The 17,043-nt window shown below is 34.1% G+C and overlaps 3 protein-coding genes across 3 annotated transcripts; 1 reads left to right on the top strand and 2 right to left on the bottom strand.

Annotated features, from left to right (window-relative positions):
- Nucleotides 1-1,275: 1,275 nt before the first annotated feature.
- LOC147293644 (FCS-Like Zinc finger 14-like) lies at nt 1,276-4,708 on the top strand. Its single transcript, XM_086234223.1, has 2 exons — nt 1,276-2,234; nt 4,179-4,708. The coding sequence occupies exons 1-2, from the start codon at nt 1,687-1,689 to the stop codon at nt 4,345-4,347; spliced, it is 717 nt and encodes a 238-aa protein (XP_086090349.1). The 5' UTR covers nt 1,276-1,686; the 3' UTR covers nt 4,348-4,708.
- A 955-nt stretch (nt 4,709-5,663) lies between these two features.
- On the bottom strand, nt 5,664-7,885 carry LOC147293643 (fanconi anemia group D2 protein). Its single transcript, XM_086234169.1, has 3 exons — nt 7,547-7,885; nt 7,379-7,456; nt 5,664-5,852 (listed from the first exon to the last, which is right to left on the bottom strand). Exons 1-3 carry the CDS (start codon nt 7,658-7,660, stop codon nt 5,841-5,843), a joined length of 204 nt encoding a protein of 67 aa, XP_086090295.1. The 5' UTR covers nt 7,661-7,885; the 3' UTR covers nt 5,664-5,840.
- Nucleotides 7,886-8,887: 1,002 nt separating this feature from the next.
- On the bottom strand, nt 8,888-16,180 carry CAC2 (acetyl Co-enzyme a carboxylase biotin carboxylase subunit). Its single transcript, XM_086230441.1, has 16 exons — nt 15,889-16,180; nt 15,689-15,750; nt 14,787-15,112; nt 13,476-13,617; nt 13,081-13,179; nt 12,913-12,969; nt 12,118-12,189; nt 11,757-11,846; nt 11,546-11,605; nt 11,135-11,320; nt 10,948-11,040; nt 10,787-10,868; nt 10,406-10,512; nt 10,209-10,284; nt 9,792-9,901; nt 8,888-9,264 (listed from the first exon to the last, which is right to left on the bottom strand). The coding sequence occupies exons 2-16, from the start codon at nt 15,731-15,733 to the stop codon at nt 9,208-9,210; spliced, it is 1,602 nt and encodes a 533-aa protein (XP_086086567.1). The 5' UTR covers nt 15,734-15,750; nt 15,889-16,180; the 3' UTR covers nt 8,888-9,207.
- Between the last annotated feature and the right edge of the window lie 863 nt (nt 16,181-17,043).

Genomic DNA, 17,043 nt, shown 5'->3' with positions numbered 1-17,043 from the left:
TTTTTCGCTCAAGTACTTGTAATTATGTATCATGGCTGACCATACAATGGCCAAAAAAGCTTTGATGGCTCCTAACTTGGTGTGGATTGCAGTTGGTAGATAGCCCAGTTGAAAAGGTATTTGAATTTGCCCATCTACACTCAAGTTCGATTCCTCCCTCCCCATAAATAACAAAATAAAAAAAATTTGGTGTAGATTAAAGATTGCCCTTTTCCGCTATCTAATATACTTATTATGGATGTTTCTCATCTTTAATGACCTTAAAAAAATAAAAAGTATAAGAAGGGAGAAAGCAAAGTTGAGACAAATAAATGTTCCACTTTTTTTGCAGCTACAAGTCCCTATGAGTTATTTGCTCATTTAAACTCGAAAAACAATAATAGACCAAGAATCTTTTTTTTTTTTTGCCAAAATATACCAAGAATCTTTAAGTAGACAAAACAAAAAAAAATTATTTGAAGGATAATATTCACCTTTTTCATCAACTTTTTATTATTATTTTCATTTGTCAGTGTAAATTTATGATCAGAACAGTTCATTTTTTAGATTTAACTATGAAGATCATCTTTGCAAAAAAATCAACTAAATCAGAATTCATTTGGTTATGCAATTATGATCAAATAGACGGTTTTGGTAATAATTTGATTCATTATTTATTTATTTGATAATAATTATATTACCAACCAATTTTTAATTTAATTGATTTTTTACAGAAATAATTTTCATATAATTATCTAAAAAATAAACGGTTTTGATTATAAAAATACAATATAGAATGAGTATAATAAAATAGAAGGTCGGTAGAAAATATGAATTGGAAAAGGTAGATAACATTCCCAAAATCATTTTTCAATTGCCCAAACAAACCAAAATCATTTTTCAAGTAACACTCTAAAATATCATAGTTTTTTTTTTGCTAGACCACAAATATAATAGTTTTTCTTTTTTCCTATTTTTCTAACACACAAATATAATAGTTGCAAAAGAATCTACAACTCATTGGCCAAATATATTAACCAAAACATGGACGGCGAATTTAAGAAAAAGAAGAAAGAAGGAAAGTGACAGGCTGACAGCCAACACTTATTACAAACTGTCGAACTACACTTATTTAAGGCAATTATTAATTCTTGGCCAAAAAAAAAAAAGGCAATTATTAATTGTTTTTTGTATTGATTTGCAAAAATATTAAATAAAAATAATAAAAAATAAATTCAATTGTTAATGGTGAGAACTGAGAAGTGAGCTTATATTGCCCCTTCCTCTGAAACCACAGGCGTTAGAGAAGTCCAGAGAGAGACCTCAAGGGTGGTCTTCCTCTGCATCTCTCTCTCTAGAAAACCTCAAGCTTTTATAGATTTGAGAGAGAGAGAGAGAAAGACAGGTACCTCTCTCCTCTCAAAGCTGCACTGAATTCACTAAAAGGGAGAATCCTCTACTTGTTTGATTGCTTCTACTTCACTTTCTCTGAATTTAGCATAAAACTCTCTCTATCTCTCTCTCTCTCTTAGATCTCCAATCTTTTCTCGTTTCCTATAAAGGGTCAAGAGCTCTCTCTATTTCTCTTTTACTCTTCCTCTGCTTTGACAATCCTCCTTTAAATCAGCTATACGTATCGCAATCATCAAATCATTGAAACCAAACTAGAAGAATCTGAGGATACCCAGTTGCAGATTTTCCCTGAAAATGGAGAATTTCCCCGGAAAAAAGAGACCCACCATCAGTCTCTCCCTTTTTACCACTTTGTCTGAGTCAATTTCCTCTGATAAGTCTCCAAATTCAATCAAATCCCCAAGGAATTTCCAGGAGGGTGTGGTTGGGCTTGGCATAGTGGCTGCCATGACTGATTTGGGCAATACCCATGAAGTTTCTTTGTCGGAAAGGTCACCAAGATCAACCCCAATCCCCATTGTCTCTGCAGCTAAACCTGCTGCTAATTTCAGAGGTGGGCGCAATATGGAGAGACATGGGGTTGTAGTGGATGAATTGTCTGAGAGCTATACTTGTGTGATTTCCCATTTTGGTAACAATTTGAGAAAGAAACGTGTCTATTATGATGATAAGCTTAGTGGGGTTGTTAATGATTGCAGTGCTTGTGTGGTGGCCTCTGGTGTGTTCTCTGCTTCACCAGTGAGTGTTGGTGAAGTGGGAACAGAGTTTTGGGCTTCAGATTTTCTCAGTTCTTGTTATCTTTGCAAGAAGCAGCTTCATGGACTGGATATTTTCATGTACAGGTAAAAAGATATTGTATATATGTATTTATTTTAATGTTATTTCAATGTATTGTTATGGATTTAATTCAGTCTGAAGCATATGATCAATGTTTAGTGTGAATTTGGTCAGTTTTTCCCCCTTTTTGATGATTGATTCACCTGTTGATGAAGCATGACTTAGAAAATTATGTGGCTTTTGAGTCATGTTGATGTTTTTAATAGGGGATTAGTTTTGGCTTATTGATTATTTATGTGGGGAGTTTGTGTTTTGAATGGATTTGAATTTGAAGTGATGGTTGTTTTAGAGACATGGATGAGTCGACCAAAGCTTGTGGATGCATGATGTTTCAGTTTTGTGCTAGTTTAGGAACAGATTTTGAGTTCACAATGATATAAATTGGGCAAATCATTAAATTTTGGTTTATGGTTAGGCTTTGGACTGGATGGGAGGATGCGGCTGATGGATCTGTATCATCAGCTTGATTTTTCTTCCCATATTTGTAACTTTGTCTTTGATTACCTCTAGTAACATAGGCAGTTTTGAATGATTGCGGTTTGATGTTACCTCTAGTAACACAGGCGGTTTTATGTTAGAGAATGTTTTAGGCTTCATTTAACATTTCAGAAAATGTAGACCGGAAATCCTTACATGATTGCTATGTTCTCTCTAATATGTGCACGGAACTTGTACAGCTTGACTTGGTTGATTATCTAGTTCTTCCAGTAACCTTTTGAAGAGTAAAATAAAAGCAGGCCAGGCAAAGTAAATTTTTTTTTAATCAAATGATTACTTGCAGGCAAAGTGATTTAAGTCGGTCAATGTTGTCACTGGAGTACTATAACAGCAATTGATAGCTTGTAGATTGATTTCCACTCTCTCCAATTCTCAACTTAGGTTCTCATTTTATCGTATCCAAACAGACTCTTTTTAGTTCCAGTATATGGAGATTGAGCTTAATTTTATGATTATAGAAGTATAATTATTTATGCCAGGCTGTAAATCAATCATTAGTTTGACTATACATTGTCATTAAATGGTTGCATACTTGAGAAGTTATGCCAGATTTGCTTTATTTTAGTATTCATTACAAACACACCTCTTTACTCTTTAGACATTAAGGGTAGAATGACAGCTGTTTCCTTAATCATCACTTATGAGTTACATCTTTGCTTGCAATCAATACTAGTACTCCTATAAAGAAAGTGGTTTTTTTCTGTCTTATTGGAAACCAAATGGAGCATTAGTGGCTTTTCAGTTATGTAGCATTTATAACTTGGGGTGTCACACTGACAATTTATAATTTTATACCACTATTGCTTTGTCTTCCTGGCAACAAAAAGAAGCATTAATATTTTTCAGTTATGGACTTGAGATGCTTCTTTTTCGTGGTTCGAAGAACTGCATTGGATGGCTGTTAGCTTATATTTTTTTGAAATTCAGTGACACTGGCCTCTAATTGACAGTTTACTGGCATTATCTGTCATTGAAAATTCAGATCACTGTTCATATTCTAAAAATCTTCTCTTTGAGTTATGTCCGAATGTATTCTTAGAGATGAGATTGTTTGTGTTTTTATTATGGAACCCATATTTTCAAAGTTTTGCATTTCTAAGAGATATATAGTTGTTGTGGAAAGATTCTAGGTTGGCCAGTTTTAAACTCCAGTTTTGTGAGATATTTTGATGCAATTATTGATTGAGAAAATTCCACTTGGTTTTATTTTGTTCAGATATCTGATTTTCTGGTTTCTTAATTGAGATATTTTGTGATAGTGACATAATTTTCTTTTGGAGTTGTGGTTCTTGTTTGCTACTGTATGTGGTGCTGAAATTTTTGGGATGATAGGGGTGTAAACCAGTTAACTATGAAAATGGGGAATTGACTTTGCAATATACTTAGCATCTTCTAACCTGGTGCCACTTGGATTCTTCCCTAACAAAACTTTCAATCCCCCTTGTTTGCAGAGGTGAAAAAGCATTTTGCAGCTCTGAGTGCCGTGACAAACACATCAGAAGTGACAATGGCAAAGAGAACAAGGAGAAGTGCAGATCTGAAGCAATAAAATCAATTGATTACTCTGCATCACCCTGCTCTAGTCCACTGGTCTTCTTAGCCGGGGTTGCTGTGGCATGAACATTTTGGCATACCTATATAAGTAAATAATACAAAAGGGATGGGCAAGGTTATCCGAATAAACTGGTATAACCGGCATAAGATACAGTAGATAAAATTGAGAGAGGGTTCAAGCAGGGTAGTCTCTACACTCTACTTCTCAAACTGCAAGAAAATTTTAATCAGATGGGAGATATTTTATTGAGACATTGGGGACTTATATGAACCCAAGAAGGGAGAGACGTATAGATTTGAATTTTATAATATGAATGTCATAATTTTTGCAACAAGTACCTGATGTCTACCTGATGTTGCTTTGTACACATTTTTCAGTAATAAAATGGGGTCATAAATAAACTTAGAGATGGGATTATATTTTCAAGCTCGATCAGAATCATCTTGGTCCTTGTATAATCTCTATATCAATTGATATTTATTATTATTATTATTATTTATTATCATTGCTAGCAACCATTTTGAGAGAGAAAAGAAAAAGATGGATAAAAGGTAGGCTAGTGCTATTCCAACCACCCTAAACTGTTGAGTTGATTATCCTATTTTAAAATTTCAACTTTACTCTTAAAACAAAAAATTTCAATTTTGTTTGTCGGGTTATTCGACAGTTATCTACTAAAATATTTATGATTATTCGACAGTTATCTGTTGAACATTGGTGAATTATTTGGTGGATAATCACCAAATGAAAATGACAAAGGCATTCAACAGTTGTTTGCCGAAATATTTGTATTTATTCGACACTTATCTGTCGAATATTGGTGGATGTTTAGGTAGATAACCACCAAATGGATCTGGGTAAATAAAAAAAAATATAAAATATAAAAAAAAGGGTAAAATATAAAAAAAAAATTAGATAAAATATGTTAGAGTGGGTCAACTCAGCAATTAAGGAAGGTCTCCATAGCCTCACTCTAGAAGCTAAATGAATTGGGTATTTGGGTTTGATTATTCTGGTCCATTTATGTACCTTTGGTTTGGGTTATCATTTCCTGGCCTGATACCCTCGGTAGGCACAGTCTATAGACAGTGTGGCCTATTTTACAGTCCATTTATGGGGCCAACACACTATTCATGCCCATTGAATTTGGCCCAGCCTATAGACAATTTCTACCTCTTATTCTACAAAGATGCATTCAATACTAACAAAATCAAAATCAATAAATTTGTTAAATTAAAATAAGCGTTTCAGGCTAACCAACATGTTAGTTATTTTTTAATAGGTCATACAATTTTCGAGTTTGTTTGAAACAATGGTCAATTCTAATTTGCTAATTTCATTTTAGATTTGTGTTGTGTTAAATTGTCACCTCTACTTTGGATAAATTTAATAATGTGACTATTTGCTAGTAAAATAGTCACATTGAGACTTTAATGTGTAGAGCTAGTACAGTACATTGTGATTTTTAACAAAGAATGATGTTCAACTTAGCATCAGAAACCAAATAAACTCAATAATAAAGAGGCAAGCCAGAACTTCATCGAGCTCCAAGTAAAATCTAGTCCTCAACCTGCCAAAGAGAAATAACAAAAAATTATTGGAAAACAGATCTGAAACAAACCAACTTTAGGGGCACACTCACTCTCTCTAGTGAAAACCTAAACCGGACACGACACCCAAAGTGGTGCTCCTCATGCTTCTTCGCATAAGCATGTTGGTTAACTCACAGCCAATTTACGAACTAATAAACCATAATACAATTGGAACACATCTACTGACATGCGACTACAAATCACTGCATACGCGGTCATCCAAGCACAGCATAATTTCATGGCTGAAATAAATTATTATGTGCAGCAAGTGATTTAATTAATGTTTTGGACAATTTTCACAAAGTATGCGTTTTCCATAGAATGAAAATGTCACTCGCCGCTTTTTAAAACAAAACAATGAGATTTCTATTAATTCTAAGAACCGACGTATAACATTGAGAGAGTCAGTGTAGGGTCAGATGGGTAATGACATGCAAGTCTATGGGGAGTCTCTAGCCATTGCATATGGCAATATCATTTGGAAATAGAGCCAAAATTCATTGATGTGAAAAGGCTCGCAGAAGAGTTGCAGCTGTCACATGATTTGAAAGGATGACAGTCAAATTTAACTAGAAAATCAACTCTATAAACACAGGATCCTCCTCTCCCTGCCAAACTTCCTGCGACTCCAATCTCCACCAGTAAGCCAAAGTCTTTTCTAAATCATTTGTAGTGTTGTCTATTTCTCTTAGTTCAGACTTCAAACACTCACCCAGCAATGAGCATAAGTCTGCATAATTATCTTTGCCTTTCCATTTCATTTCTTGAATTTACTCCAACCACACTCACTGAACTTACATAGCATCTAATTTCTTTCATCTATTAATATTCCAGGGAAAGCTTTCCTTAGACAATCTACTATATAGCTCCGTTCGGTGCCAATCTCTCTCTCTCTCTCTCTCTCTCTCTCTCTCACACACACACACACACACACACACATCATACCAATTCACTATATGCATGTAAGCTTATTTAAAAGAACTATCAGTTACGTTTGTTGACAAAAATCAACATTTGTAATCAAGATCAAGATTGTGCCTATGCCTAGATCATACCATTGAACACCTTGGCACATTGACTTTTCCCAGCAACAAATAGACCCAAGAGGAAGAAAGTAATTTGACATTCTAATATATTAATCTAACTTGAAGCTGCTTCAATGGACTCCTAAAATTCATGTGTTTTGGAATGTTCATTGCATATTGGAAAAGTGGGCTTGCTTCCATTCCTTGACCATGAATTTATATGGCCATAGCTTTGAGTTTACTTTGGAAAAATGTTCACCATAGCTCAATCTACAATTCCCACAAAACATGCACTTATAGCCTATACCCGCTTAGAAAATCATTGTTAAACTTACATATAACAAGCATCTATGATTATCATTTGTCCTTATTTTGAAAGTGAGACATTAGCATAAAACTATCAGAAATTCAACAAAGTCATAAACACAAACCAATAGTAAAAACAACGAAACAACAAAAGAAAAAACCCAAAATAATACCTGAGCGGGATTGGGATTCTGATAAGAATGCTCGAGGTTCACAATTCTACCTTCAAGAGCATCAAACTTCTGCTTCACCTACCAAAAAAACAAATACCCAAAAAAATATGAAATTGAAAAGGGCAAAAAGGAGAGAAAGAAACAAAGAAAACAGAGAGAAAGAGTTACATCGGAGGAAAGAGCGTAACGGTTGACAATAAGATCTTTCCAAACCAGCTGAGAAATTGCAGCTCCTGTCGACAAAAACCCAATACCGAACCAAACCAAACGAGTTCTTATCATTTTTTTTTTTTTTTTTGGGTTTTGCGAATAATGTTGCGAGTAAAATGTTTTGAGCAAACTGAGAAGGATTATTCTACAATCATATATGATATATGGGGATTAGGGACAGATTCTAAACTGAGAAGGGTTAGGGACAGATTCTAAAGTTAGAAAGGTAATTAGCAGTCTAACTCCAATTTTTATTTAACAAAAAGATGATAATTAGGATAAAAACTCTTAAATTACAGTGACAACCCCCACTTTTTTAGAATGACTTATTTTTTTCAACTAATAACTGAATAGTTTTTGAGATAAAAGATCATTTATTTTTTTTATTATGGAGGAGAAACATCAAACATCTACCATCGGAATTATTTTTGTCATTTTTTGTTTAGTGGTTGCACACAATCTCTTCATTGTCAGAAGGTTCAGAGTCCAAATTTTATGAACCTAGTTATTGAACAAGAAGTATGCATTGCCTAATTAGTAATTACAACCACGAGATATATACGAAAACAACATACACAAGAGAAAGCACGAAAAATGATGACAGTAAAATTATGATAGTTCAAATACTTGTTTTTAATGTAGATCGGATTGATTTAATTACAAAAATAGATTTATTTATCATTGAAGAGTATGCAATGATACATTGAGTGTTTGAATCGTTAACTAAATCAATTAACGCGCAAGTATTTTATAAAGCAAAAGCACCTATTAACCAACAAACTATAAATTTATAATACGCACAAATTAAACTCAAATAAAATTTGGGTTCAAAGTTAAAGTTCTGAGGCTCTTGATGTCCCATCTTGTGGAAGTCATTGCTACAACAATGAAAATATATAATTTGGACAAATAATCACTTAGGACATTCGCATTATTCTTTCAATTTGACTTGCAAGAATCTACAACTGTTACAACTTGCAAGAGTCTTGAATTGTTCACCATACATGAGACACAGGCCTTCCTGCCATAATTTGCTTGGATTACACAAGTACAAATAAGAGAGCTTTGCATCATTTGGAAACCACTTCAGCTTATATATTAACAATAATGTTAGAGATCAAATAATGTGTCCATACATATGTCACCATCATTTGTTATAAACAAATGAGGTTCATAGTGGACTCAAAGTTGAATAAATGAAATATGTCACATCATTTGACTCCATTATTTATATGACAATTATCATAATTCAGCCAACAATCTGACAATAAAATCCATCCAAAAGTGAGACCTCAAAATGGTGTTAGGATTAAACCCAACAATGAAAGAAGCATCTTGCTTAACACATTCTGGCATGAATGGGTTTGCAAAACCCTCATCATTTCTACATATATGGTGCGCAATACGAGTTTGTACACCAAATCGAACACAGGAACATATCAAAATTTCAAATGGAATTCTCACATGCAAGGCATGTCAAGTTTTACAAGTGCTATAAGTAATAACAAGGCCAGAAAACAAATACTAAAATACAAAAGAAAAAAGCAAGTGAAAGATTCCCGGCATTTTAAATGTGCTCAACTCGAGAAGAAAGCAGTAGCAATTCCAGAGCTATCCATCTAAGCAGTTGCACTGGTTAGTTCTTTGGCTGGGGATGAGGACACCACTTGTTGGGGCTGTGGGCATGAAAAGGGGTGGTACAAGTGTTAGTAAATATAAGAAAAATTCAATGAAAAAAACCTATCACCAGTGAAAGAAACAAGTCATTAAAAAGCACTGATATTTGTTTATTCTTGAAAAAAGTTATAAAGAATTACCCAAATAAAAACATCTTTTAGATTACGATTTCCACATATTAAAGAAAATATCTCCACTTAATGGTTTTAATAATCTAGGTTATGGATTAACAAGATATTCAATTTCTTCAGAGTGAGGCAAGTGACATCAAATGTTGAATGCCAAAATCAAAGATGAAACTTTCCACAACATCACAATAATACTGGATGTAGAGCTCAGATCGAAACAAACTACAAAGAAAGAAAGGATTCTTATTTGACTAACTAAACCTTTAAAAATCTAATCAGAGTTTGAGGCCTGTTTCTAGTTGACTTGATGTACTGAGAAAAAAGTTGTGACCACCTGCCCAATGAAAAACCAAGTCCTCACCGGTAAAGTTATTTTCAGGGTTAGACTAGCTTCTTACCGCTGCTAGTTCCTCCTCATGCTTTGGAATAAAAGCAGTATCAACCTTGCCATTCTTGAAATCCTCTATATCAAGGATAAGTTTATGATATTCAATGGTTGTAGGAACCCCTGTGGAATAAAAGGGACAACCAAAATTAACAGGCATGAATTAAAGGGAAAAAATTATTCAAGATTTACAACGCGAAGAAACTGATTTAAAAATCAACAGAAACAACTTGTCCCCTTTCTTCTATTAACAACTCTGCTTAAATTCATTTCACTCACACATTTTATTCAATATGAAGTGCAATTATGCTGAAATGAAAAGAATCACTAGGGTTCAAATAGCAACAGTGAATTAACAGAAGTTACAATTAAATTAGGAGCAGAAAGTAACTAAAAAGCTATGATTCCAAAAATTAACTAAACTGTGTACCTGTTATAATAGTGTCGTTAAGAGCCCTCTTCATTCGTTCAATTGCCTTTTCTCTTGTTGGTGCCCAAACAATAAGCTGCATTAAGAGAGCAATAGTTCCAAAGTAATTAGAACAAAAAATCTGAAAGCTATAATTTTGTACTGCAAATTTATATGGGCAGCAACCATGGTTGTCCATTGTTTGTTGGTGCACAAACCTTTCCAAGAAGGGAATCGTAGTTTGGAGGAACCACATAATCAGGGTAAATATGGCTATCCATTCTAACAAATGGACCTCCAGACGGTAAATAGGATGTTATTCTTCCTGCAAAGAAATCAGAGGATGACAAATATTAAAAAAAAAAACAAAAACATAATGTAAGATCCAGTGCACGCATGATCACGCATAAAGCTAGGCAAAACTAACTTAGAACATTTGCCATCAGGGCTTCGCTGCATTTTGAAAAAATAATAAAAGAAACATGCAGCAAATGCCAAATATATGCACAAGTGTCATTACGATATGTGCTAAGCAATTACTGAGGGAACCGGAAAGAAGAGGTTTCTACAGATATGGCACAAAGCATATGTACATATACCTGGCCCAGGTCGGAATCCTTTAAAAGCATCTTCTGCATTGATACGACATTCAATTGAATGTCCTCTGAGGACAATTTCATCCTGTAGATGAAGCCAGCCCCCATCAGACATGAAACAGATAGTGTGGTATGCATTTCCAAAACTATCCTCGTATAAATACCTGTGTGTATCGGAGTTTTTCTCCCATAGCTACACGTATTTGTTCTTCAATCAAGTCAACGGAGGAAATCATTTCCGTCACAGGATGCTCAACCTGTGGATCAATTAGGGAACAAATTGTAATTCAGCATAATTAATAAAATATTGCATCACTTAAAGAGATCCCATCATCAAAAGATTGGTTTAACCTGAATCCGGGTGTTCATTTCCATGAAGTAAAAGGAACCTCTTTCATCCAAAAGGAACTCAACGGTACCAACACCAATGTAACCAATAGATGCTGCTGCAGCAACTGCTGCATCACCCATGGCTTTCCGCAATTCTGGGGTCAATGCAGGAGAGGGTGCTTCTTCTAGCAGCTTTTGGTTTCGTCTCTGTGATGTCATGTTCAACAGATGAAAAACAATTATGGCAGGTGTCATTCAGTATTGCATTTCGTAAAAGAAAATGGAGGATAATTTGGATGAAAAACAATTATGACCAGTTTTTGCTTGCCTTGAACAAATCAGAGCTAGATTTTTAAGAAGAGAGCTTTATTCTGACGACTAGAATAGAACCTCTAAAGAGATTAGTGCAACAAATAAGGACTCTTAAAGTACCTGAATGCTGCAATCACGCTCTCCAAAGTGAACAACATTACCATATTTATCTGCAAGGACCTGTAATTACAAGGGATGAGTCAAGAGGTTGGATGCTAGCATCAAATGTCAAATGAATAACTAACTATAAGAAATAAATAAATTTAAATATAATATTAGAATTATAATGTATCACCATGAAATTTTTGCATGAGTTTTACTAGTACATTACCTGAAATTCAATGTGTCTAGGATTTTGGATGTACTTTTCCAAATAAACTCCATCATTTCCAAAAGCAGCTGCAGCCTCGCTCTTTGCTTGCTGCAAACAATTAAATTTAGGCAGAAAATTAAGATACTTAAAGCAACAATGTTAATACAAAAGTATAATATTCATTTTATAAATCACAAGGCCAACTAAACTATGAACCCAAGAGTATAAATTCATAGTTGTAAACTTAATTAGCATAAAACTTAAAATGCACCTCTAAGGATGATTTTTTTAAGGTTAGAAATACTTTCAGAGAAGAAAAATATAAAGAAGGCATCATTGATAGAAAGAAAATAGGAAGATAATGCCTTGGGTATAATACCTGTAACAACTTCACAAACTCCTCCGGTTCTTTAGCAAGACGCATACCACGCCCTCCACCACCTGCTGTTGCCTTAAATAGCAAAACATGCTTGTCACTTCACAGAAATAAACCAATAACAGAAAGAAGAAAAAATGTGCATCCACTTCACTAACAGAGTTCAAAGGAATATTAGTGAAAGCCAGGAATACTAAAATAACCAATCTATCTTAAATTTTATGTTTAGTTCATTCAAGTCTTACATGTTTAATTCATTCGAGTAAAAAAGAATAGCACATTAGTAAATAAGATCATTTTGATATTTTCTGCCAAATGATGGAAACAACTACATCTGAAGAAAATAGGTAACACGCTAGAAGTTGCAATAGTTAACTAGGAATTAAGCCCCCAACTGAAGTCTTTCTTACAAACCTCAATGCTTGATTCAAACTTAAAACCAAACCCTGTAAAAAGTATCTTTCAGCTTCATTGAGTTAGTAAAACTTCATAGCAAGGTAAATTGGGTAGCCTTATCTTTTCTATCCAAACCGTTACAATTCGTGGGCAGCTATTCTACATAGATAGGCATGTATTCCTCTAAATTAATCACATTTTAATGTTAGAAAATAGTTAATAAATTAGTCTATAGAATTAAATCATTAGTTTTATTAAAAAAAAAAGGTCATTTTTACATTAAGAGCATGTTGAACTTCTGAATTTTCAGAGTTAAAATGAAAGGATGTGAACCGCAAATTATAAGACACATGCGTAATGAGTTTTAATTCACATGAGAAATATTAAGATAAGATAATCTACCTTGATCATAACAGGAAAACCAATCTCATCGGCAAGCCTGATTGCTTCCTCTGTGCTCTGTAGAAAAGTATTACCACAAACTTAAACAAATGAACGCAAAATCTTTCATACACCTACCTAATTCTGAAGGTGTTCAAACATATAATACCTAAAAGTTAAAATAGATACCTGTAGTAATCCATCACTTCCTGGTACAGTTGGAACACCTGCTTTCTTCATTGTGTCTCTGGCATTTGCTTTATCACCCATAACACGGATACTGTCAGGCTGCAAAATGTAACCAGAATTGTGAACAATTTGCCCACATGAGAACAAGAATTAACTAATAGGTAATTAACTACAGAGTCATGTGCTTATATCTCCAAGACCTAAATGGAACAACTACTATTGACTCTAAAACTTATGGAACATATGCAGAGTGAAATAAATACAATATACAATGTAGATGAAAACAGAATTTACATGAAATTTTGACACAAACTCTACATTTACTGATCATGGTTACATCCAAAAATTTGAATTAAAGGAACCTATCATGAAACTTCTTTATTTGAAGTACTTACCTTAGGCCCAATAAAGTTGATTCCATGTTCTCTGCACATTTCAACAAATGATGCATTCTCAGCAAGGAAGCCATATCCAGGATGTAGCATTGTACACTTACGACTGATGGCAGCAGATAAAACGTTTGGAACCACTAAGTACCTGTACGAAGACAGATCAACATACACAGATTTAAACACTGTCACCTATAACAGAAACTGAGAAGAAGGATAAACAAAAGCTAATTGTGATATTAAGATAAAAGGATGTAGTATACTAGTAAAGGCGTAAAACAGGTTGGGCCAGCATGAGCCTGGCACGACTAAAGAGCATGGCATGGTATGGGCACATCCTATGCTGTGCTGTGCCAAGCAAGGCATGGGAATCCGTGGTAGTTCAGGTCCACATAATGGCCCATCAGGCACAACATGCCATAATCCCGAAACAGGCCATACCAGGCACAAGCACGAAACAAGCCTGTACTAGGCACAAAACATTTCACAATTTTAAGATCATTGGCTTATTATTATGATTCTTATTTTTGTTTTTTTCTTTCAAATATCAATAATATATAAAATGATATTTATTGATGACATTATTATGTGTTTTATTTTCATTCTTAATTTTTTTATGAAAAAAAATAATTATTACAAACCTTACTAGTTACAATCTTAGTAATAAATACAATAATTTTTGTAACTAATAAAAAAAAAAAACACACATACACACACGGGGCATGTGCCAAAGCATGACATGAGCCTAATTAAGGCACCACACGGGTACAGCACAGGCACAAACGTGCCCATGTCTTGTTTCCAGGCTGGGCCTAAACATAGAACAATTGGGCATGGAACGCAACACAAGGTGCCGCATGGCCCAATTTACACCTCTATATATAGGCTTTCTTCAAGAAAAATTTTTAATTTCATCTACTCCTTTCCAATACCACTTACAATATTAGAAAAAGAAACCCATCTAAGGGAGATTAATGAAGAGATCCAAATTTAGATACAACCGAAGTTAATATAAATCCCAAAATTGAGCAAAAGAATAGTGAAGAATGACCACATTTTGGTACTCTTTTGTAGATACTGTAGATTAAAACTAATAAATACATCATGCTTCCTCTAAGTTTCCTATATCAGAAAGATCAATGGTTTGAAGAAAGAGATTCCTTTGTGATGATTTAGTGGCCTTCTTTCTTCCTATTTCCTCAAAGCCTCCATTTTTCAATTATTCCAATTTTCATTTCATCACCAAGAAATTAGGGGGAAAGGGTAGAAAAAGACAAAGAACATTGAAAGAGAAAAAGTAAGACCATAGCCACTTACGATTGGTTGCTTGCTGCTTCACCAATGCAAACTGATTCATCAGCCAATTTCACATGAAGTGCATCCTTGTCTATTGTTGAGTAAACAGCCACACACGGTATTCCCATCTCATGTGCAGTTCGAATAACACGAACAGCAATTTCTCCCCTATTTGCCACCAGAATTTTATCAGCACGGCATGTGGCATGGAGAGCTCCCCCATGCTTCCTAGATTTAAAACTAACTTGAGCACCCTGAGCTCTCTGCCTTAAAAAGCTCACTTTATTTCCCACCATAAAGCTACATTGGGAACTCCGGATCTCTCTAGTTCTTCGAAAAAATAAGCCCTTTCATTGACATAAGAAAACAAACAACAAATGTAAAAAACAATATAAATAAACCAAAAACCAAGTCAGGAGATCATAATAGAAGCAAAACAGTACAAGATTCCGAAGATCATATAACCAGCAGACCTCATTGGTTTTTAAATGCTAGTGAGTAATTTATCTAGGAACTCCAATATTTTACTTTTCCCTAGTGAGTTAGGATCTTAACTTATCATCTGTTTGGCTGCATTGGATAAAGCAAGGTGGAGTTTTGAGCTTTCAACAAAACTGAAGATATATAAGCATTAGATTAAACACCTAACATCTAGCAACCCACAATCTTAAATTCATATGGAAATCAAATTGTGACTCAATTAAGCACCTACCAACTTAAACCAAAACTTAAACTAACATGCATTACAAAGTGGATCCATTTCAATATATAAGCATCACGAATCAGTATCACACACAATAACATTCACATTTAAATGTATTAACCCATTTCAATTTCAACTAATCTGAACACAACCCAACATTCGAAACCCAAACCCAATTTTCAAAAATAAAAATAAATATTGGGTAATAGAGGGGACTTACGGGAGTTGGAGTGACAGTCTTGCAAATGGGCAGAGTGGCATCCATTTTCAGAGCAAAGAGACCTAAGTAAAACCCATTTACACCAATCAAACAAAAACCAATATCAGTGTCACTTCGAAACGATTTAAAGATCACCCAGGTAATGTTCAAATCCAATGAATCAATGGCAAAGATAAAATGATCCTGGGACAAGGAAATACCGTTTTCAGTTGTCTGAGCAACAAGGCAGGAAGCAGTTCGAATGTGAAGAAAAAAAAGAAGAAGCTTCGGGACCCAAAATCTAGAGCGGCAAAGTAGAGAAAGCGAGAGAAAAAGAGTGTGAGTATATGGGGAAGAAGGGGAGATATCAATGGAAGAGTTGTCGATATAAACGAGGGGAGTGAGTGATTGAAAGCTCCGCCTCCTAGATGGTTATTTTCTGCTTATTGACTACTCTCCCTCATCTCTCGCACCCAACACTTGCCACCTCATCATCTCCATTTGCCGGCTGTATTTGTGAATCTGTGATTGTTTCCCTTTTCTAACTTAGGTCTATTTTGCCAACTACCATTTTGAAAAATATTTGTATGTCACGTTAAGACTGTCACATACATAGTATTACTAATCAATGTATTATAATATAAGTAAATGATATATTTATAATTTTAAGATATAATATTAATAAATATATTTCCTTGTAACACAACTTCACTTAAATATTGTGTTTCTAAAAACAATATATATATACATGTATTATAATATAAATGAATTAGTAACATTACATAACGGTGTTACGGTCACACTATAGGTAATATTGTTTATTAGATCTTTAACATGTAATATTATTAGATTGTCTAATAAATTCTTAATCTCTTCTTTTATGAAAATCTCATAGATTAATTACTAGTTTATCTAAAGAGGACTCATTACTAAGTCTTTGGAGTCAACCTAAGTGCTGAAGGGATGAAGTAATGGGTAGGATTATAATAGGTTTAGATATATTCCCTCAAATGGAACAAAAAAACAAGATGACACATTGATGCACCCTAATCATCATTCTATAAACAAAGACAAATTTGTTGTTTTTGCATAGTTTGCAAGATTTATGCTTTTAGTTCATTAGTGTTCTAATGAGAATTTGAGTTGAAGACTTCACTTTGAGGAAATGAACTATTGAAATGTATTAATTTCTCTTATTTTTCCACTATGCATCTTATGTGACTGTATCTAATTTAACGATGAGATGTAAGTTTTCGAGTTAATTCTTCAATTTAATTTACTAGTATTTCGCTAAAGCCTTAAAACTATAAAATGTGCTAGACCCGCATATGAGCTCGGATCACACCATCCGAATACAATTAAGATCCAACGTATAT

The sequence above is a fragment of the Dryas octopetala genome, chromosome 2, assembly GCF_963921425.1.
Source record: "Dryas octopetala chromosome 2, drDryOcto1.1, whole genome shotgun sequence".
NCBI classification, from domain to species: Eukaryota; Viridiplantae; Streptophyta; class Magnoliopsida; order Rosales; family Rosaceae; genus Dryas; species Dryas octopetala.
This window is presented reverse-complemented; position numbering and strand designations above follow the sequence as displayed.